At 40.4% G+C, this 24,113-nt stretch overlaps 1 protein-coding gene across 1 annotated transcript in view; it reads left to right on the top strand.

Annotated features, from left to right (window-relative positions):
* The window catches only part of LOC124802611 (protein lethal(2)denticleless), a 66,146-nt gene extending 43,187 nt beyond the window's left edge, over positions 1-22,959 (top strand). The window contains exons 7-8 of the mRNA XM_047263495.1: positions 19,449-19,651; positions 21,375-22,959. Coding sequence (XP_047119451.1) covers positions 19,449-19,651; positions 21,375-22,280 — 1,109 coding nt within the window. The 3' untranslated portion in view covers positions 22,281-22,959. The remainder of the gene's footprint in view (positions 1-19,448; positions 19,652-21,374) is intronic.
* The last annotated feature ends 1,154 nt before the right edge of the window (positions 22,960-24,113 follow it).

The following is a 24,113-nucleotide window of genomic DNA, read 5'->3' on the forward strand; positions in this document are numbered from 1 at the left end:
ATTGTGGATATTTGACAGTTAATGAAGGATATCCAGAACCATGAAGGTAAGGGATAGGTCTCATACGTAGGCATATAGACAGTTATTTTTTCTTCACTTTACTTGCAACTGGAAGAGGAAAGTACAAGTAGTGATACAAGACAATCTCTGCCATGACTTGTCGATAAGGAATGTGTGACTTTTGAGGATGAGTACATTTTTGTGTTTACATGTAAAGCAGACCAAATAACTATGGCATAAACTGTTTGTAATGCTTTGACTGGATATGTGCTAAAGATGGAGGTTCATGCTGGGAAAGTGGTACAGTAGCTGGATGTTGTAGCACTTTCGAATAAACTAATAAAAAACTACTTGGACTATTTACGGGTGCACAAGACAAAGACAGTAGGCACTTGAGTGCTTAACAGAAAGCAACTTCCTCAGTGTATGGTTGTAAAGCTAAGTATCAAGAAAGGACATGATTTTGCAAGAAGGTAATATCTGCTCTGTCTAAAATGGAGGACACAAGATATGTTTTTAGGCTTTCAACTTGCTGCAGTGCTACAAGATACAACTACTCTATATTCTTCTGGTTTGTGTGCAAGATATGAACACCTGCCTCAGTAGATCAATAATAATGTCAACTTTCCAAATATCATAGATTTATTTATGTTGGTTGTGTTGGTAGCATGATTTACAGCTATTTTAGCACAAGAATAAACAAACTGGGAAAAGAGAGTTGATACAGTGTCGCTAAGTTTTGGTACTTTTCCATAGTAATGCTGATTCAAAGTTCTTCTGTAGGCTCAGTCATTTTAATTTTGGTTTAAGGACTCTCGCATTGGTTTATGTGAAATTAAGTGCTGTTTGCATAATATTCCATTTGTACCCCAAATTATATCTTCTAAAAGTACTTAACAAAATTATATTTTTCATTATACAGCACAGGAATAAATTTTTGTTCCTCATCATAACAACTTATAACTAAAGAACTCAGCAAGATAAAAGTGTATTTGCAACAATAAACCATCATATTACTCATTCAAAATCTAAAGAAAAACTGCAATGAACTCAGACAATAACTGACTACAGCTTGTGCTTATTAAAAATTATGCAGAACTGATGGATGATTGGAGTGTTGCTTGGATGTATAGTTTTATTTTTGTCGTGATGGAAATTTAAACGTGGCAAATATGCAATTTAGTTTTTCAAATTAAATTTTCATTTAAAATGGAAGCAGCTAGGTATTCAAGCTCTCTTTATATTCTTATTTTCAAGTATTAGTTTCCCATTTAATTCTCACCATCTAAAGATTATGAGGCAGTGCACAATAGATTATCATGTTTTATCTTTCAAATAAGATTTTGTTCATTTCGTATGGTTTTGAATGTTTCAGTCTTTATTTCTTAGAAAGTATAAAATAAAAATTAACACAGTTAGAACATTGTTATTCCTGTTATTGTTTATTTATTCAGAAACAGAATGAATAGGATGAAGGACTTAATATTTCATAATTAAAGTTTAAATATGTTGAAAAAATCACAATATTGAAAAGTTTGCTCTTAAATAAGAGGTAGTGTTGTGACAGCAGTGATCCATGTGTGTCAAGTAAATCATCAGTGAAAACGTATCACAGAATACTGAACTGAAATTGTGTCAAATAGTATCAAATAAATATAATATTTGTCTGTTACCATTGCCAGTTTGGCCTATTTCATGGAACCTTACAAGCAGCAGAGATAACTGTGGGAACGAGGGGTGTCAGTGACTAAAGCAAAACCAGACTTAGTTCTGGATTATAATATTCATGAAGTAGGAATGGATAAGTCAGACCAAATGATTGTTTGTTGTTTTTTCAAGAGAAAGCAGCAGTTCAATTGGCGGAAAAATATTTCTTTCATTTGTTTGTGATGGGCATCATGCATGCATTTGTGCTATATAAGGAGACACAGATTATGTATAAATAAAATACACCCTGTTTCTGTATCTTGTACAGTTACGGAATTCCTTTGAACCCAAGGCAATGTATGTCAAGAGATCAATTCTTCACTAGTTCTAGGACCGACCATTTTGCTGAAAAGTTATCACCAACTGAGAAATAAATTGTGACCAACACTTGCCTTAAAAGTGCGTTCCTAAGTCAGTAAGTGCCAGAAGGGGAAATTGTGCTGAAGAGAAACATCCTGGTGGTGTTGAAACTGTAATGTACCTCTTCATACGATTCAGTGTTTCAAAAAGTACCACACTCGGGTGAATAAAAGTGAACATTTTGTATATCTAACAATGGAAACTCCAGGTTGAGATAACAACAATACGAGGAAAAGGTAGGTTGCTACTTACCATAAAGATGAACAGGCACACCTGAAAGACTTTTTCAGCTTTACTTTCGGCCACAGCCTTTGTCAGTAAAGGAAACACACACACACACACACACACACACACACACACACACACACACACACACACACACACACACACGACTGCCATTTCTGGCTGTTCGGACCAGAATGAAACTGTCAATAGAACGAAAGCAGTAGTCTGGAGGGGGAGGGATAGCAGTGTATGGGCAGGGGTAGGGGGGGGGGGGAGTGTGCCATCTGGCTGCAGCATGCAGGGACTAGGCTGCCAACAGATTGTGCCTGTCTGCAACTAAACGTTTCATATTTGTAGTAGGTAGCAATCTTTCTTTTCCTGATATTTAGCATATCTACTTTTTTAAAGAATAGATAAACCAAGTTTTATTATTTAAAATGAAACTACACACACATTTATAGCATTCACACCTACAAAGCTAGTTCTTGACCAATGTACTAAAAACAGCAGTCCAGCTACCCCATCCAGAGTGACTGAGGCCAGTCTCAAATGTGTTAAATGAAAAGGTGAATCATCAGAATTTGTAAATTAAGAGCTCCAAGAAGCCAGTTCAAAGTATCCATCATGAGAGTGGCTCTTGTAAACTAAATATGTTTTGTTCAGTATCCCAGATATATATGATCCTAATTTCTTTTTGGCTGATACTGTTGAAAGAAAGTCATACTTTCATCTGCTTGACAGCTTAATTTGAATGAATTCATTCTCTGCTTTTTTGTTTTTCCTCCAGTCACATTATATGCTTCTTAAGTGTTCACTCGTGAAGGAAAAAACATTGAATCTTATGGTATTCAAAAACAAAATTACTAACATTTTTTTCAGGCATCTGTTAATAGCATCAATGTACCTAGAAAAATGCATCGTGATATGTGCTATCTTGTAAATTATGTATCCATGACTGGTTTCGGTCATGGACAATGTTCATAGTGGAAAATTTTTTACAGTGGTAACATCATCACATGGCATTAATGTATTCAGATAAGAATGGCATTAATGTATTCAGGTAAGAATGAATAGCATGATAGAGTCAGAAATGTAATAAACATTTAACACAGCTTTCAGTACAGTGGCAGTGGCACAATCAACAACAAATGAGATTAACTACGTGAAAATTACACTTTCTGCCACCAAATATGAGGCACCATTGTACAGTGGATTGCTTGTTACTGGCAGATTTAGAAGTGGAACAGTTGCAATAAAAGGCTCTGAGAAACGTGGCAGTTCTATTACACCTTTTGATATTTAATCTGAAACATTAATTTGATTATGCTACTGAAAAATAATTCAGCTCTCACAAAACACATTTGAGTTTCTGAATACCCTGACCAAAAAGAAAAAAAAGAAAAGAAAAGAAAAAAACAAATAGCGCAACATCAAGGAGTTGTGTGACATAATCTAAAGGTGGTTCCCCTGTGGGTTGGGTCCGGGGTCTAGAATAGGCCCGAGGTATTCCTGTCTGTCGTAAGAGGCGACTAAAAGGAGTCTCTCATATTTCGGCCTTTGTGATTGTTCCCTGTAGGGCTTGACCCCCATTCTTCAAAATTATCCCGAAGAGTGAGCCAATTGGGGAAGGGCGCCTTACATGGTGCTTTGTGCCCATTGTGCATTGAGATCTTTAGCCCATTCTTGTTATCGCATTTCAGTCCCATTCCTTCTCCATCTCTTGGGCGAGGACACCTTCCTGGGTGCGTTTTCCACCATGCACTACGCAGTGTCGCTTCCTGCGTCGATGATGACCACGGTCTTCTTTGCACCTGATACCCAGCACGGAAGCCAGTCCGTTGTGGTGAGGCCACCATGTACCCTGTTGGTTGTAGCCCCCTGATCACACAGTGACTGCTCTGCTGATGCCTGTGCCGTTAACTCCCCATGTATGCCAAGGTGTAGATGCCCATCCCCCTGGGACATTGGGACTACCAGCAGTGGCCATCCTGCCAGGTGGCCTTTGCTGCGGCTGGGTGGCGCCCATGGGGAGGGCACCTGGTCGGAGTGGGTGGCATCAGAGCGGATGACATGCGATGAAGCGTAGGTCCATCATCTCGTGCTGGTGGTGAAACACCAGCAGTCTCTGAGCGATCACGAGCTCAATTCAACGCACAGAAGTACGACCCCAAATCGTTCACCCCCCTCGCCACCCCATGGGAGGAACGTCAGGCTAAGGATGGCAAAGGATCTTACTCGCACCGGTACCTTGTATTTTCGAGAGCTGATGGGGATTCTTTCATGATGATGAAGCCTCAGTTTTTTGTTGAACGTTTAGAGGACAAGTTTTGGGAGGTGGAGGGATTGTCCAAAATGAGATCGGGGTCAGTCTTGATCAAAACAGCATCCTCTGCACAGTCACAGACGTTACTTGCTTGTGACAAGCTGGAGGATGTTTCTGTAACCATCACACCCCATAAGAGCTATGGTCCAGGGTATGGTATTTCACAGCGACCTTCTTTTGCACTCTGACCACGAGATGCACGCTAATTTAGAGCGGCGAGATGTACATTTCATCCGGTGTGTCCACCGGGGTCCAAGGGATAATCAGGTTGCCACCAGTGCCTTCATCTTGGCCTTCGAGGGTGATACATTGCCCGAAAAAGTCAAGGTGATGGTCTGCCGCTGTGATGTAAAGCCGTATATCCCTCCCCCGATGCAGTGCTTTAAGTGCTGGAAGTTCGGCCTTATGTCTTCCCTTTGCACTTCCAGTGTCACAGGTCGAGATTGCGGACGCCCATCACATCCCAATACTCCATGTGCCCTACCTCCCATCTGTGTCAACTGTGGAGAGCACCATTCGCCTTGCTTGCCAGACTGCAGAAAGGAAAATCAAGGCGTCCAAGACCCTGGACTGACTGACCTACACTGAGGCTAAGAGAAAATTTGAACGCCTGTATCCTGTACGTATGACATTGTCTTATGCCGCCGCTACAGCAGTTCTGGCCCCATCAGCTCCACCAACCCCAGTAACCTCTCAAAGCCAGAAGACTACACCTGCCCCCTTGATGGTGGGGGGCTGGGACAGCTGTCCCCACTTCTAAGCTGGAGAAGCATAAGTCTTCTTCGGCTTCTCTCGCTAAGAAGGGGTCCCTTTGGTCACTCCCTTCCCTGGTTTCTGCTAGTGGGAAAGAAGACACCCGCCAGTGGCCGAAGAGCTCAAAAGCAGCTGGTCGTAGGGCTTCACACTCATCCTCAGTGGCGGAGACTGAGTCATTGAAGTCCTCCCAGCCAGGGAAACCCAAGGAGCAGCGACCCAAAAAGAAGACCCCTAAGACCAGGGAAGTTCAGGTGGCACGCCCCACCACCGCTACCTACAAGCTCTGTGTTTGAGGACGTGGTAGAGATTCTGGCATCCGCTGAGGACCTAGATCTCGCTAGACCCTCAGACACAATGGATATAGACTGCTCAGGCAATAAATCGATGGCAGCAGGTGACCCTAAGGCGAAACTGCCAAATTGAATGTTCCATGCCTTCCCAGTCTCACGATGACGTCAATCCTCCAGTGGAATTGCGGCGTTTTTTTTTCACCACCTGGCTGAGCTACAGCAGCTGTTAACCTTTACACCTGCTATCTGCATTGCCTTCCAGGAAACCTGGTTACCAGCAATGCAGACCCCTGCCCTTCATGGCTATTATGGATATTACAGGAACTATAGCGACTATAATCGAGTGTCAGGTTGTTGTTGTTGTTGTTGTGGTCTTCAGTCCTGAGACTGGTTTGATGCAGCTCTCCATGCTACTCTATCCTGTGCAAGCTTCTTCATCTCCCAGTACCTACTGCAACCTACATCCTTCTGAATCTGCTTAGTGTATTCATCTCTTGGTCTCCCTCTACGATCTTTACCCTCCACGCTGCCCTCCAATGCTAAATTTGTGATCCCTTGATGCCTCAAAACATGTCCTACCAACCGATCCCTTCTTCTGGTCAAGTTGTGCCACAAACTTCTCTTCTCCCCAATCCTATTCAATACCTCCTCATTAGTTACGTGATCTACCCACCTTATCTTCAGCATTCTTCTGTAGCACCACATTTCGAAAGCTTCTATTCTCTTCTTGTCCAAACTAGTTATCGTCCATGTTTCACTTCCATACATGGCTACACTCCATACAAATACTTTCAGAAACGACTTCCTGACACTTAAATCTATACTCGATGTTAACAAATTTCTCTTCTTCAGAAACGATTTCCTTGCCATTGCCAGTCTACATTTTATATCCTCTCTACTTCGACCATCATCAGTTATTTTACTCTCTAAATAGCAAAACTCCTTTACTACTTTAAGTGTCTCATTTCCTAATCTAATTCCCTCAGCATCACCCGATTTAATTTGACTACATTCCATTATCCTTGTTTTGCTTTTGTTGATGTTCATCTTATATCCTCCTTTCAAGACACTGTTCATTACATTCAACTGCTCTTCCAAGTCCTTTGCTGTCTCTGACAGAATTACAATGTCATCGACGAACCTCAAAGTTTTTACTTCTTCTCCATGAATTTTAATACCTACTCCGAATTTTTCTTTCGTTTCCTTTACTGCTTGCTCAATATACAGATTGAATAACATCGGGGACAGGCTACAACCCTGTCTCACTCCTTTCCCAACCACTGCTTCCCTTTCATGCCCCTCGAATCTTGTAACTGCCATCTGGTTTCTGTTCAAATTGTAAATAGCCTTTTGCTCCCTGTATTTTACCCCTGCCACCTTCAGAATTTGAAAGAGAGTATTCCAGTTAACATTGTCAAAAGCTTTCTCTAAGTCTACAAATGCTAGAAACATAGGTTTGCCTTTTCTTAATCTTTCTTCTAAGATAAGTCGTAAGGTTAGTATTGCCTCACGTGTTCCAACATTTCTACGGAATCTAAACTGATCTTCCCCGAGGTCCGCTTCTACCAGTTTTTCCATTCGTCTGTAAAGAATTCGCGTTAGTATTTTGCAGCTGTGACTTATTAAACTGATAGTTCGGTAATTTTCACATTTGTCAACACCTGCTTTCTTTGGGATTGGAATTATTATATTCTTCTTGAAGTCTGAGGGTATTTCTCCTGTCTCATACATCTTGCTCACCAGATGGTACAGTTTTGTCATGACTGGCTCTCCCAAGGCCATCAGTAGTTCTAATGGAATGTTGTCTATTCCTGGGGCCTTGTTTCGACTCAGGTCTTTCAGTGGTTCTCTTCTCTCCAAAGGTCTCTTTAATTTTCCTGTAGGCAGTATCTATCTTACCCCTAGTGAGACAAGCCTCTACATCCTTACATTTGTCTTCTAGCCATCCCTGCTTAGCCATTTTGCACTTCCTGTCGATGTCATTTTTGAGATGTTTGTATTCCTTTTTGCCTGCATCATTTACTGCATTTTTATATTTTCTCCTTTCATCAATTAATTTCAGTATTTCTACTGTTACCCAAGGATTTCTACTAGCTCTCGTCTTTTTACCTACTTGATCGTCTGCTGCCTTCACTACTTCATCCCTCAGAGCTACTCATTCTTCTTCTACTGTATTTCTTTCCCCCATTCCTGTCAATTGTTCCCTTATGCTCTCCCTGAAACTCTGTACAACCTCTGGTTCTTTCAGTTTATCCAGGTCCCATCTCCTTAAATTCCCACCTTTTTGCAGTTTCTTCAGTTTCAATCTGCAGTTCATAACCAATAGATTGTGGTCAGAATCCACATCTGCCCCTGGAAATGTCTTACAATTTAAAACCTGGTTCCTAAATCTCTGTCTTACCATTATATAATCTATCTGATACCTTTTAGTATCTCCAGGATTCTTCCAGGTATACAATCTTCTTTTATGATCCTTGAACCAAGTGTTAGCTATGATTAAGTTATGCTCTGTGCAAAATTCTACAAGGCGGTTTCCTCTTTCATTTCTTCCCCCCAATCCATATTCACCTACTATGTTTCCTTCTCTCCCTTTTCCTATTGACAAATTCCAGTCACCCATGACTATTAAATTTTCATCTCCCTTCACTACCTGAATAATTTCTTTTATCTCATCATACATTTCATCAATTTCTTCATCATCTGCAGAGCTAGTTGGCATATAAACTTGTACTACTGTAGTAGGCATGGGCTTTGTGTCTACCTTGGCCACAATAATGCGTTCACTATGCTGTTTGTAGTAGCTTACCCGCACTCCTATTTTTTTATTCATTATTAAACCTACTCCTGCATTACCCCTATTTGATTTTGTATTTATAACCCTGTAATCACCTGACCAAAAGTCTTGTTCCTCCTGCCACCGAACTTCACTAATTCCCACTATATCTAACTTTAACCTATCCATTTCCCTTTTTAAATTTTCTAACCTACCTGCCCGATTAAGGAATCTGACATTCCACGCTCCGATCCGTAGAAGGCCAGTTTTCTTTCTCCTGATAACGACGTCCTCTTGAGTAGTCCCCGCCCGGAGATCCGAATGGGGGACTATTTTACCTCCGGAATATTTTACCCAAGAGGACGCCATCATCATTTAATCATACAGTAAAGCTGCATGTCCTCGGGAAAAATTACGGCTGTAGTTTCCCCTTGCTTTCAGCCGTTCGCAGTACCAGCACAGCAAGGCCGTTTTGGTTAATGCTACAAGGCCAGATCAGTCAATCATCCAGACTGTTGCCCCTGGAACTACTGAAAAGGCTGCTGCCCCTCTTCAGGAGTCAGGTGGAGTTTCGTTTATGTCCTAAACTTGACCTCTAGTGACACTGTGCCCCTTAAAACCCCTCTTAAACTGTGGCTATCAGAATAAGGACGACACAGGAATAACTGTCTCCAATGTGTATCTTCCTCCAGATGGTACAGTACCTCTGATTGTATTAGCTGCACTGACTGATCAACCCCCTAAACCTTTCCTACTTTTGGGAGATTTTAACGCCCATAACCCCTTGTGAGGTGGACCATACTTATTGGCCAAGGCAGAGACGTCGAAACTTTACTGTCTCAGTTTGACCTCTGCCTCTTAAATACTGGGGCCGCCACACATTTCAGTGTGGCTCATGGTAGTTGCTTGGCCATTGATTTATCAATTTGCAGCCTGGGACTTCTCCCATCTATCCACTGGAGAGCACATGACGACCTGTGTGATAGTGACCACTTCCCCATCTTCCTGTCACTGCCCCGGCATCAGGCCCACGGACACCTGCCCAGATGGGCTTTAAACAAGGCGACTGGGAAACTTCCACGTCTGCTGTCGCTGTTGAATCTCCCCCACACGCTTAACATCGATGTGATGGTTGAGCAGGTGACTACAACAATTGTTTCTGCAGCAGAAAATGCAATCCCTTGTTCTTTAGGGTGCCCCCAGCGAAAGGCAGTCCCTTGGTGGTCGCCAGAAGTCGCTGAAGCAATTAAGGAGCGTCGGTGGTCTTTAAAGCGGCACCCTTCGCTGGAGCACCTCATAGCCTTTAAACAGCTCCGTGCCTGTGTTCGCTACTTTATCAAACAACGGAAGGAGGAGTGTTGAGAGAGATATATCTCCACCATTGGGTGCCACATGTCACCGTCCCAAGTCTGGCAAAGATCAAACGTCTTTTTAGATACCAGGCCCCAACAGCTGTCCCCGGTGTTACCATAAATGGCGAGTTATGTACTGACACAAATGCGATTGTCGAGCACTTTGCTCGAGCCTCTGCGTCGGAGAGTTACCCCTCAGCCTTTTGCACACTCAAACGGTGGCTGGAAGGGAACGTCCTCTCATTCCTACACTCTGCAGTGAATCCTATAATGCCCCATTTACAGAATGGGAATTCCTCAGTGCCCTCGCACATTGTCCCAACACAGCTCCTGGGCCTGATCGGATCCACAGCCAGATGATTAAATATCTCTCATCTGACTACAAGCGACATCTCCTCGTCATCTTCAACTGGATCTGGTGCGATGGCATCTTTCCATTGCTATGGCAGGAGAGCACCATCATTCTAGTGCTCAAACCCGGTAAAAACCCACTTTATGTGGATAGCCTGAGTGTTGGTGCGGCGCCCGGTTGACAGTGGCCCATATTCTGGTGCACTGTCCCACTTTGACTGCCTGGCGACGAAATCTTGGATTACTGGATTAGTTGCCACTCATTTATCTGACAGTGCCTCATTGGTTGATTTAGTTTTACGTTTTATTCGTGAGGGTGGGTTTCATTATTTGATCTAAGTTTTAGCACATTTCCTTTGTCCCTCTGTGTCCTCCACCCTTGTGTTTTTAGGGCGGAGGTTTTAATGTGCTGCAGAGTGACTGGCTTTTCGTTTTTATTGTCTTGGTTGGTCAGCCACTGTAATCTGCTTTCTTCTTTTATTGTCCTCTGTTTCTAGAATCTCTCTGTGGTTTTCTTGTCCTCATTTGTTCCTTTTAGTGTTTGTAGCCTTTCCTTTGTTCTTGTGGTTTTTCCTTTCTTTCTGTTTTGTGTTATATGTCTCGTCTGTTTTATTCTCACACTTGTGGCATTGTTGTATTAGGAACAAGGGACCGATATCCTCGTAGTTTGGTCCCTCCCCCCCCTCTTTTAAACCAGCCAACCAACCAACTAAAGGTGGTAGGTGTGTTTCAACATCCGAAAGCTGATGTCTATTCAAATTTCATGCTAACTGCATAAGAGTGGCGTAGTGCCGCTAAGAGGATGCAAATCAGGTCTCCTTTAAATACATGCTGTAATGCTCGTGAATGTTAGCCTGCTTCATGTAGGAAGGTGCTTCCGTGCATAGAGGCGGAGTGACAGGGAGGCGTGAAGCGAATGAGATTTGCGCATGCATGGCGGCAGAGAGCAAGCAAACAAAGTCCGTGTTGCAGAACTGTGTTGCTGTGGACAACAATCAGGTTAATTTGCCTTCAATACGTCGTATTATATGTTCAGATCCATGAGGGAATAATACATTTTGAAAGTGGTTTCGATCATTTGTCTACTTGAGACAAATATTACTTCTAAGTCTTGAGGTTGTGTCCATTGCTCCGCAGTGATTGTCTGTATGATTTCGGTGGGTGAGAACAGCTGATACGGCTTTGTAAAGAATCAAGAACAATTTTTCTCAAAACGACAATTGTCTAATGACAAGATTATCGAAAATAGTTGCAGTAGTTGCCATTTATTGCGATTTGCACTGTATTATAAGTAAAAATGTAATACATAACAAAATAAACTTCGAACTCAAATTAAAATCATTATATTTGTTTGACACTGCTTCTACTGATATAATTTTTTATATAGTAAAATTGTCAGTATGTTATCACATTTTTTGTAGTCAACAAGGTATTATGAGTTGAAAATAACTCGTTCAACGTTACAGTGGGAGAACCTATTTATGGTCCATTGAACAAGTTAACAGTGAACCACTTCCTGTGAATAACTCAAAGGAATGCTGACTGATAATGTTGAAAACCACTGCTATCTCGACAGGTAACCCTTCCTTTCATTTTAAGGTGTTTTCCAATTTGTGCCATGAAAATGACAGGGCTTTATGTGTCGATATATGGGAGTTTTTGACGAATTTATGTAGCCGCATTCTCACGAGTAATACAACATGTTGGGAAAAGCTTAACTTCGCCTTGGGCAATGTGTTGAACATTATAGTCTGAATACTTCACAGGCTACATATACCTAATCAATAAAAGCTAGGAAGTTCTCATGTACAGTGTATGCAATCGATATGTTGACAAAAATGTTTTTAAACCATGAGTCTTTAAAACCAAGACAGATCATTACTTTACTTTGTTTCAAAGTCTACATCGTAATACCATCTGCTGTCTGAGTCCATGTCTGAACCCTCTGATTGGAAATTTAGGATGATACGTTCAAGGCTTTTATCCATCTTCACCTCCTTGTGAAAGTCTTACTTTTGAAACTTTTCAGCATGACACACACAGTATGCCCACGCTGAAGGGGACCCTGTCTATTACATCATGTACAAGCGTTTCAGTGTCTGTTGTCCCGAATTTTTTTTTTCCCTCAACCCACATATCTTGTATCCTGTGCTTAAATTAATTCTATTGGATTATACTGACAGTAATATGTGGGTAAATGCAAAACTGTGTGACCACATTCACATGCAAGGAAGTCAAATTTGTACGTTCTGCTGCATAACTTTTATAAATTAACGAGCTGTAGGAGTTCAGCATGAGTCTGGCTTATATTTTGCGGAATATTTTTATTTTTCAGAGCAAAATATTCCCTTTCCTGGTGCTTGTGTAACAGCTGAATGATAACTGGCACTGTAATTACAATGACAGACTTTGAAGCTAGGTATAGTAAGAATTGTTCAGTGAATTACTTCTTGAAAGTGACAGCGTTCACTTCCGAATGGTGGTCACTGCTGTTTTTCTTACACCTAATTATAAGTTTACTCTCAGGAACCAAATCAGAAGAAGCGCCAGCAAGTAGAATAAGTATCTGAGAACCTTTTCCTAAGGGAACTTTAAAACCGTCAGTACCATCAGTCGTTTTCCAGCAGATGTTCATGGAATGATTCTGATCGCCCATGTTTCATCAAGGTAATATACTGTAGAACAACCACCTCGTCTTGTATCTTGCATCTTTACAACAGACGTGCTTCGAGCTGCTTCTATGTCACTTCTTTCAATTAAAAACTCTCTTCTTAAGATGTTTAAAACCAATGTGTTTTAAAATTCTTTACATTGACGAAGCACTTACCTTTGAAGCTAATTTGCTCAGGCATAATTGAAACAGTTGGATATTCCCTTTTTATATACATTTCAAGCACGGAGCACTTTAAAATGTTGTTGTGAAAAGCATCTATTTGTGTTACAGGTTTCTTGCGGATTTTCCCGAGGTTTCTACAGCTCTGACACTTTTGTTTACTATCCTCTGTACAGTTCTCTTGTCGACACATGCTTCTGCAGTTAATTCTTGATTCTTCAGAATGTCAAAAATAGAAGTACCGCTTTCATATTCACATTTGAGGAAGTTATAAATGCAGGATATAAACCTCCTGCACTGCTTTTGAAGCATCTACATCTATATGATTACTCTGCAATTCACAATTAAGTTCCTGGCAGAACGTTGATAGAACCACCTCCAAGCTATTTCTCTACCATTCTCCTCTCAAACAGTGCGCAGCTTTAATCTTCCCGTGCGAGCTCTAATTTCTCTTAATAAAATAAGATGAACCTTCCTCCCTGTTTAGGCGGGTGCCAACAAAGTATTTTCACACTCAGAGGAGAAAGTTGGCGACTGAAATTTCATGAGGAAAAACTGCCACAACGAAAAACGCCTTTGTTTAGATGATTGCCAACTCAATTCGCGTATCATATCCATGGCAGTCTCTCCCCTATTTTGCGCAAATACAAAACAAATTGCCCGTCGTTGAACTTTTTGATTAATTCTATTCACTGTGGATCCCACACCTGACAGCAATACTCCCGAAGAGGGCGGAGAAGCATAGTGTAAGTAGTCTCTCTAAGTGTTCTACCAATAAATCACAATCTTTGGCTTGTTTTCCACACAACGTTATTCATGTGATAGTTTCATTTTAAATTATTCATAATTGTAATCCTTAAGTATTTAGTTGAATTTACAGCCTTTAAAATCGAGTATTTTACCCAGTAAACCAAATTAGCCGATTCCTTTCAGTACTCATGTGGATGACTTCAGATTTTCATTATTTAGAGCCAGTTGTCACTTTCCTCACCATACAGATGTCTTGTGTAAGTCATTTTCTAATTAGTTTTAATCTCTGATGACTTTATAACACAGTAAATCACACCATCATCTGCAAACAGTCTAAGAGGGATCCTCAGATATGTCTCCTAAACCATTTATTAGATGAGGAACAGAGGAACATCTATAACACTTTCTTGCAAACGCCAGATAACACTTCTATCGCTTTTGTTTTACTCATCGATTTTCCGTTGATTACTATATACAGTAATCTTCCGTACAGGAAATCACGAAACCAGTCGCACAACCAAGGCGACACTCCATAGGCACGCAATTTAATTAAAGTTGCTTTAGAGGAGCTGCACATTTATTGCCATCATATGACATTTTCATTTGGAAATCACACTAAAATGTTAGCAGATACACATTCACAACTATATTGCTACAAGAAACTAACGTAGACATCTGAGTGAATAATTCGGTTGCTGTGTGAATGAAACTGCACTGGCGCAAAATACAGCAACTGCACAGCATGTGGGAGAGAGTTTCCCACAGTCCAGTTTGTAACTTGCAGCTAGCTGCTTGGACAGAGAATGAGTCTTACTGGCTGTTAGCAGTGACTGGTGGGAGATGCGCAGATTGGCTGAAAATAGGGCTGCCTTCCGACATGATGCAAGCTATAGTTACCTTTGAGGCTGGACATGTGAGTTGATGTCTGTCAAGAATGCCTTTAAGGCAACAAAGATGGTACTATCAACACCTCATTGAGTTTGAACAGGATCATGTAATAGGGCTAGAGAAGCTGGATGTTTCTTCTATGATACTGCAGAAAGACTGGCAGAAATGTACCCACTATACATGATTGTTGGTAGTGGGGGCCAAGAGAATGTAGTTGCAGAAAGATCAGGCTCTGGACAGCTACGTAACACTACCAGGAAGGAAGACCATCATATTCAATGTATGGCTCTGGCGCATTCTACTGCATCTGTAGCAGCAATTTGAGCAGCAGTAGGTACCACAGTGACACAACAAACTCTTACTAATAGGTTACTTCAGTGACAGCTCAGAGCCATATGCCCTGTAGCATGCATTCCACTGATCCCAAACCACCGCCATTTGTGACTTAAGAGGTGTCGAATGAGACCTCATTGGAGAGAAGGTGGGAGGTCTGTTGTGTTTTTGGATGCAAGCTGGTTCTGCCTTGCTGCCAGTTATGGCTGTGTATTGGTCAGAAGGAAACCAGGTGGGGGGCCTGCAAAACAACCTGTCTGTGTGGTAGACACCTGGGCATACACCTGGGGTTGATTTGATGTGTGTCTTTGTATGACAGCAGGAGCACTCTCATGGTTATCCCATGCCCCCTGACTGCAAACTTGTACATCAGTCTGGTGATTCAACATGTTGTGCTGCCAAACAGCATTCCAGGGGGTGTTTTCCAAAAGGGTACCTCTTGCTCGCATACCACTGTTGTAACCCAACATGCTCTTCAGAGTGTTGACATGTTTCCTTGGCCTACTCAATCACCAGATGTGTCTCCAGTTGGGATATCTCCAGTGTCATCCACAAACAGCATTACCTCTCCCTGTCTTTACTAACCAAGTGCAACAGGCATGGAATAAATGGCATAGTGCTTGTTTGCATGCTTGTATCAAGCATTCTGGTGACTCATCATCATCAGTTTTCTGCTATATTATCAGCCCCTTTTACTCTCTATTTTCTGCGATCCATTGCTTCCTTCTGAAGGCTGCTGTATGTTGTACCGTCCATCACGTCATCCAGTATCTGAAATCTCTTCCTTCCTCGCTTCCTTTTCGCTTCTAAAGCTGTTTTTACCAGTCCATCATTCTTTCTTAAAATATTCCCAATTCAATTTCTTTCTCTTCTTTTTATTACACCTAGTAACTGTCTTTTCTCTCCCACTCTTCTCAGTACCTCTTCATTTTTTACTCTGTCCATCCAACTTATTTTTTCCATCCTCCGACGTGTCCACATCTCAAAAGCCTCCAGCCTTTTTCTGTCTTTCTTTCTCAAAGTCTATGTTTCAGCGCCTTACAGAAGAACACTCCATAAAGACATTTTATGAGTCTCTTCCTGAGTTCTCTGTCCAGCCCGCTGCAGAAAATTCTCCTTTTCTTATAAAATGCCTCTTTTGCCATTGCTGTCCTTATTTTAATTTCTGTGGTGCACTTCCAGTCAGTGCCTATCTTGTTGCCAAGATACTTAAAATTTTGAATCTGTTCTAATATTTCTCCATTCAGTATAATTTTTATTTCTTTATTTCCTCCTAGTGCAAATACTTTTGTTTTCTTTGTGTTAATTTTCATTCCATAATTTTTTCCGTTAGCTTCAGTGGTGTCCACCAAATCCTGCAATTCTTTTTCCCCTGTGGTTAGAAGGACCATGTCATCAGCAAACCTCAAACACCCTACTCTTCTTCCTTCAATTTCTTATCCTTTGTCATCTAATGAGCATTGGTCAACCATATTTTCCAAGTAGAGGTTGAAAAGGGTAGGTGATAGACAGCATCCTTGTCTTATTCGTTTTCCTAGTCCGATCCAGTTTGTACTTTCTGCTCTCACTTTAACTGAGGCTTTTTGATTAAGATATAATGAGTTTACAAGTCTTCTGCTTTTCCAGTCCACTCTCTTTTTCCTCATTATAGTCGCCAGCTTGTCCCAAACCACATTGTCAAATGCCTTTTCTAGATTGAAGCACATAAATAGGTCTCTTCCTTTTTCAATAAACCTTTCTCGCTAGATTTTTAGGAGCCCTATTGCATATCTGGTGCCTGTATTCCATCTGAAGCCAAACTACTCCTCGCCAAGATTCTCCTCCATTACTTTTTCAAGTCTCTTATTAATTATTCTTAACATCACTTTGGCTGCATGTGAAATGAGGCTGACTGTCCTGTGCTCACTGCATTTCTTGGTTCCTTGTTTTTTCGGTACTGGAATCATTACTGTTGTCAGAAAGTCCTCAGGCCATTCACCACTGTCATATATTTTATTACATAACCTCAATATTTCTCTTATTCCATCTTGGTTCAAGCATTTTAATATTTCTCCCGGTGTCATATCTGTACCTACCGCTTTGCCATTTTTCATTGCAGCTACGGCAGACTTTACTTCTTTTATTATGATGGTTGGTCCATTCTCGTCATCACTTACACTGCTGAGTGATTCAAGTTCCAGAGTTTATGGTTTGTGATCTGTGTCATATAGCTCTTTTAGATATTCTTCCCATCTCTGGAAGACATCGTTGCGATCTTTGTACACTACATCTTTGTCTTTACTCAAAATTTCCATAGTAGCACTTCCTGCTGTTTTGATCCCATGTCATAGTCTTTACTCTGCTGTATAGTAAGTTGTATCTTCCTTTCTTGTCCAGTTCTTCAGTTGCATCGTATTCCTCTTTTAACCATTTTTTCCTAGCCTGCTCTCTTTCTCTTCACAGTTCATTATTTAACCTTTGGTACATCTTTCTTGCAACTTCAGTGGTCTTGTTTTAAAAAATTTTCTTCTCTCCTCCATCTTTGATATCATTTCTTGTGTGACCCATGGTTTTTTTGCCCTTTTCCCTTTTAAATATCCTACATTTTGCTGTCCTATTTTAATGATTCCTTCTTTCAGCATATTCCAGTGGTCGTTGGCATTATCAGGTGGTTCTTTGTCTTGTAATGTGTTTAGAAGCTCCCGAGACAGCATTTTTGTAATTTTTTCTTTGTTGGATATTATCTTCTCTAGATCCCATTTCTTCACCATGGTCGCCTTCTTCAGTTTTTTCATTCTTATTTCTATTTCTGCCATAAATAAGTTGTGGTCGCTATTAATATCTGCACCTGGTAATGTGTGCACCTTCTTGATTCCATTTCTGTATCTTTCTTCTACCAGTATAAAATCGATTTGGTTTCTGTATTTATCCCCTGGTGATTTCCAAGTGTAGAGCCGCCTCTTGTGGTTCTTGAACCGTGTGTTTGCCACTATCAGCTGCCTTTCCCTGCAGAAGTCAATTAGCCATTCACCTCTATCATTTCTCTTTCTAAGACCATGAAGACCATGACTGCCTACTATGTTTCCCTCTTTCCCTTTTCCAACAGTGGCGTTCCAGTCTCCCATTACTATTTTGCAGCATTTTTTTTATTTTCGTCCATTATTCTCTCTATTACATTGTACATTTCCTCTACAATTTGGTCATCATGTTCTGAAGTTGGCATATACACCTGGACAATCAGTAAATCTTTTTGTGCTCCTTTCAGCTTTACACCAATAACCCAGTCATTTGCATAGTCCATATATTCCACACATTTAGCAAATTCCGTTGTTATAATCATTCCTACTCTATTCATTCCTTTTACTTCATCCATTCCATCTTACCTCAGCAACTCCTACGAGGTCCATATGATTCTTTTCCATCTCTCTTTTAAGGTTTTCTAGTTTCCCTGCTTGTAGCAGAGTTCTAACATTCCAGGTACCAATCCTCCTTTTAATTTTTTGCATCCTTCCAAGCTGCCCCCCCCCCCCCCCCCCCCCCGGGGCTCTGATTGATTGGAGGACTATTTTACCTCTGGATACTGATTTGACGTGAGAGGAAGCCATTTTTGTGCATAAAATGGAGACTGCATTATGCAGGGAAGATAATCTACGGTGGTATTCTGTTGCCTTTCGCAGTTTTGGAGGCTGCGCGTAACGTGGGATACAGACACCTTTTGCAGTCGCCCGCTCTGGGTCAGACACTGCATGAGAAGTATAGGTTGGAAAATGAAAGGCCCCTAGCCCTCGAAACCTAATAGTGCCAGGGTCGGAAAAGAAAAAGAGCTGGCCGAGGGTGGCCAGATAGGAAAGGTAAAAGTGAGGAGCCTGGCTCAAGTAAATGGAAGCAATGCCAGGACTAAGCTCGGGGCCCTGTGGTCACCAGGCACGTACTTACTAGGTGTAAGTCCCTGAGGAGATTCTGGTGACTACACCAGTTATTAATGTACCAGCATTTCACATTTTCAATGGCTTAACTTGCACTTACATTAATATATGATCTTGCAATGTTAATCGCTTCCACATGTTACCTAGACAAATGTATTCCCAACATTTCATTACTATACATTAATAATTTCTTGGTGTTGCGATCTTTTTCTGTAAAAATAACCGTTTTTCAATGGCACCACACCTCTACAAAACTTAGAGCAAACTGTGTTTCTAACTGAGTTTCCTAGAAGCATTGCAGCAAAACCTTGTTGAACTGTCGTGGGTGGAAACTGGTTATGGTGACAGTATAAAATTTGAATAATAAATGTTTTTTGGCTACTACCACATATGCAGTTTTTTAAATAATTTGTGCAGGTTCACCATATATATGTTATTTATTAACAAAAAGCTTCATTTTAAGGCTGCACAAATTTCATGTAATCTAAATTATGGTTTGAAATGCATATCCTTATGTAATTTACCATTTACCACTTGTGTGGTTTATCATTAACAGAATGATTTTGTTTTTTGTAACCTAAATAGCCTTTTTTGATTTACAGTTTCAACATACTCTGGGCATGAAACAGGTTCATTTTATGTTAGAACTTGCTTAAGTCCAGATGGCCAATATCTTGTAAGTGGCTCTAGTGACGAAAAGGCTTATATTTGGAATACCAGCCAGCCTGGTAGACCAGTGACAACACTGGCTGGACACTACTTAGAAGTTACATGCGTTGCATGGTGTCCTGTTGGTGATATACAGGTTAGTATGAATTGCTAAATTGTGTGTTGTCATTGATCATATTAATCTGATATTGGGAACTCTAACACCCTGGTGGAATAAGCAGTGGAATGGATAAGGATTAACATTTACTAAGTATTTGAGGCACTGAGTGGTGAATAGGCACCCAAACAAGAAGGAAATAGTGGCTCAGGTTTTGGACAATCTTCTACCTTGGATCTAACTGTACAAATCCCTGCATTGTCTCAGCGGTGGTGGTATTATTGTGTTACGTTGCATCTGAGTGTGATTATAATAATCAGAAGTAGTTTAAATTTTAAAGACACTAGGAATGAATTTATGCCAAGTGTTGATTAGGAAGCACCATTGTTATGGACATACAATTTCACTTTGTAAACCCTCTGTGGGAGTGTGGAAGATTGTACTTCAGAGGAGACATTTGCACACTGCCGATGTATGGGAACAGAGGAAAAATATTACTCTTGACTCATTCAGTTTCTTCTATCAGGACCAGATTTAATCCAACAATACAGTTCCTTAAGTACTTGTTTTTCCCACTTCTCTTATTTCATGCCTTAAACCCTTAATTAAGTATTTTGTAAGGTGGTTTGTTCGTCGCTGCTTAGTATAACAATTTGAAATAGAATTACTTCAAAATTTTCTATATTATACTGTAGAAAATTCACCGTTTGTTTTCAGTAATAAAATTCGAAATTCCACTTAAACACCATAGAGTAATCTTCCTGTTAAAATCTCTCAAAGTGGCAGAAATGCTTATCAATTAAATTATGCTGCCAGACACGTCAGAAGGATGTGGTGGCAGATAGAGAGAGCAAATGCCTTCTCTTTTGCCAAGGATTATAAAGTGTTGCTATGGACAATAGTGCATAAAACTGAATGGTTTCTGAAGTATGGCCACGTCACAGTCTGAGGGAGACCATTTATCACCATCCGGCACTATTCGTGGCAAGGTGTCTGGAGGAAGACTAAATCTCATTGTATGAATGCATGGTGTCTGTTCTTTCAGACATGGCCAGGTGGTGCAGTGGTTAACACAACTGCCTAGTAAGTAGGATACCCTGAGTTTGGATCCTGGTCTGGCACACATTTTCACTTATCGCTGCTGATTCCGCCTGATGTCCCAATGCAGCTGATGTCAATAGTTCCTTCCCTTCCCCCACCCCCTCTCCTTCCTATTCCAATTTACATAATAAATCTCATTGGCTGCTGAGAGTTAGTAGAGATGCAGAATAATAGTTTGAAACTGGGCTGTCTTGTGATGTAAAGTGCACTGCAGATTGTCGAAGGGTGAGTGACTCTGTATAACCTTCTTGCCCGCCGCCACCTTTCAACTCCCACAACCAATTCCTTTTTCTTCCTGAAGCTGTGTTGTCTTATATTTGCATATATTTGACAGTACTTGGAGTTGTGCATGCTCAAAGTATGCATTAGCCTGCTTTTCCATATTTTAATGATCTTCTGACTTAATTTTTTTCATATTACACCATAAATATTGTCTAGCTTCAAAATGCTATTTTATCTTTTTTCTTTGTCCTGCCAGTTTTGATTTTAAAAGTTTGCCTTAATTTTGTACCTTCACTTGATTTGTCATTGCTGATGCATTAAATATGCAAGGGGGAAAATGGCAGTCTAATAACCATATAGTTTCTTGAAATTAGTGTTCTTTTTATAATAAAGCAGCTGCCATTTGAAATTGCATATCACAAATTGTTATTATTTTCAGATTGTAACGTGCTCAGATGATGCGCATGTCCGTTATTGGGAAGTTGGTAATGAATACGAAGAGTACAATGAAGTGGAGATTCGAGGGTGGGCAGAAGACATTGTTTCTCCAGGCCTGGTTCCAAGGCAAAAGCTTAGAGGTGTTGCAGAAAAAATTGTGGGACCCACATTTCACCAGGCACAAAACATCGTGGCCACTTTGGAAACAACACCCAGATCCCACAAAAAATACATCTTCAATCATCAGAGAACACCAGTTGTATCAGATATGCAAACACCAGAGTTGGAGGAATGCCAGAGTTGTAACAGTGGTAAACTGGTAACACCCTGTTCAAAATGCTTATCTGCAAAGGATAGAACTACATCCATTAGAGAGAGACATTCATTGAAAAGGCGCTTGGAAGATATGATGGAAGATGAGGACTCACAGGGCTCTACAAATAAGAAGCGATCAGTTTTATCTCCAATTAAAGAAAACAATGGGGAAATGTTGGAGAGAACACCTAGTGATTCCAGAGGTGCAAGGAGACTTTTCAGTCCTGGAGAGAAAAGTATTGATATGAAAGAAGACAACAACCCCAGCTTTTGTAATTCACGATCTTTGTTCTCCTCTCCAACAGACAAACTCCCCAATTATGTTGTGGATGGGACATCTCCACACCACTTTTGCAACCGGAGTCCACTACAGAAGGAAAATATTGACTGGTTAACTAAATTGCAGAAAGAAAAACCGTGTGTTCTAAAGGCAGCTGTTGTGTCATCACATTATACGCCCAAGAGACGTAAACGTTCTGGGTCAGGGGCTGATGGCAGCATACTAAAATTTTTCCGTGTATCAGGAAAAGCAAATAGTGAACAGTCAATTTTCTCTAATATCTCCGTGCACTCAGATGAGTATGAAAAGTAAAGTCTGTGTGTGTGTGTGTGTGTGTGTGTGTGTGTGTGTGTGTCTCTCAAGGATGAGAATGAACCGAATTTAATGCAAGAGAGAATGGAAGTAATTTATATGTACATGTAAGTTGACTTAAGGAATATCTCCTGCCAGTTTGACTAAGTAAAATGTTATCAGTTTTATGTATTTATAAAAATAATTTTAGTTTTGTTAGATTATGTTGAGTGTTAATGCATAGACCTATAGATACACATAATGGATTTGATCTGTTACACAGATTCTGAAGGTGATCTGTGCACTAGATCAATACTTATTATAAAAATAGAAGACAGGCAGACAGATTCATTTCACTAACAATAGTTAGTGGTTACCAAAGAGTTCATCACATCTTTGATTATGAAAGCTTGGAACTAGATTTCAGGTTTTCAGACTTTTGAATAATTGCCTTTTACTTGCCTGCAGACTCTCCATATAGGAAGAAAGCAGCTTTTGTTTAAGTTGAATGTTCTGTCATTTCATGTCTGCATTCTCACAGCTGTAAGAACATTACTGTATGTGTACATGTTGTGATACGAAATCTATCATTTGGATTTTCTAGGAAATAGAAGAGCTGACAATATGTATATATGTGTGTATATACTGAGATTTTGTCTACAGCAATGCAACGACTGAAATAAAAGCTTGTTGAAGTAAATGCAACCTGTAACACTTAATATTTTCACATGTTTCATCACCATTTACCATCAGTGGGGTGTCATGCCTTCCAGTTATACAGCAAAGCTGCATCTCTCAGTGTTTTTTGTAGAATGTCCAATCCATACACGGAGTGTTTTTGTGGACTTAGCACATAACTCTAAGGACAACAAAATTTTGGAGGTTATTCACGGATATGACTTGTGGGCTTTGGTGGCTCATTACATAGTAATAATGCAATTATGTTTTATTAGGTTATTATCCCAATTATCTTTGTTTCTGTGAAAAGACCTCCATATCAGTGAAAAAGTATGTAATATGCTGTTAACAAAATGTACAACACAGAACTATTAAAAAGTACTGTTTACAGAAACTGTGCCACTCTTCCATTGAATTCATTGAACCGATACGTGTGTGTGTGGCGGGGACAGAACCGATTCGAATAAATGCGAGCTTGAGGTCGAAGAGAAATGGTAATTGCTGTTGTGAACAGGAAGTACTGTACCATGATTGAATGAAACAAGTTTGTTTCTGACCAAGAGGAACAATACATACCATTGACATTTGTGCAGATATTTTCAGTGCATTACAGACACAAAGAAAACTGTAGTAAAAAACCAAGTAAAGTGTAGTTGCTCTGGGACGAGTATCCTGTGGAGACCATTGGTACTTTATACAAAAAAAAAAAAAAAAAAAAAAAAAAAAATCCTAAATGACCTCCAAAATTTTGTCATAGTTTAGACCTGCACACTCCCAGATATTAACCAACTTCTTACATTCCTCATGAATCCCATCATAAAATTAATTCAGTACAAACATTTGAAGTAACCACTTCATAACAGGAGGCTAGAGCAGGCTGTTCTGTGGAATTAATAAGAATATGGCAAGGTGATTGGCACACCCAGTTTATGCCTTTTGGTCTAGGAGTCTGTGAGCATTAGAAAATTTATGGCAGAGGGATAGTCTTTCATGCACTCAACAACTCTAAATACTTTATTGGTAAAATAATTCTTAACACCATAACTGTGTGTGGCACAAGTGACATAAATGAGAGTTGTATAGTTGAGTAGTTTGTGCTTATATCACAATGTCAAATGCAAGTCACAGCATCACGTAGTTTTTTATGCAATTCTAGGTAACACTGACAATCGAAGG

This window comes from Schistocerca piceifrons, chromosome 6, assembly GCF_021461385.2.
Source record: "Schistocerca piceifrons isolate TAMUIC-IGC-003096 chromosome 6, iqSchPice1.1, whole genome shotgun sequence".
In the NCBI taxonomy this organism is placed as follows: Eukaryota; Metazoa; Arthropoda; class Insecta; order Orthoptera; family Acrididae; genus Schistocerca; species Schistocerca piceifrons.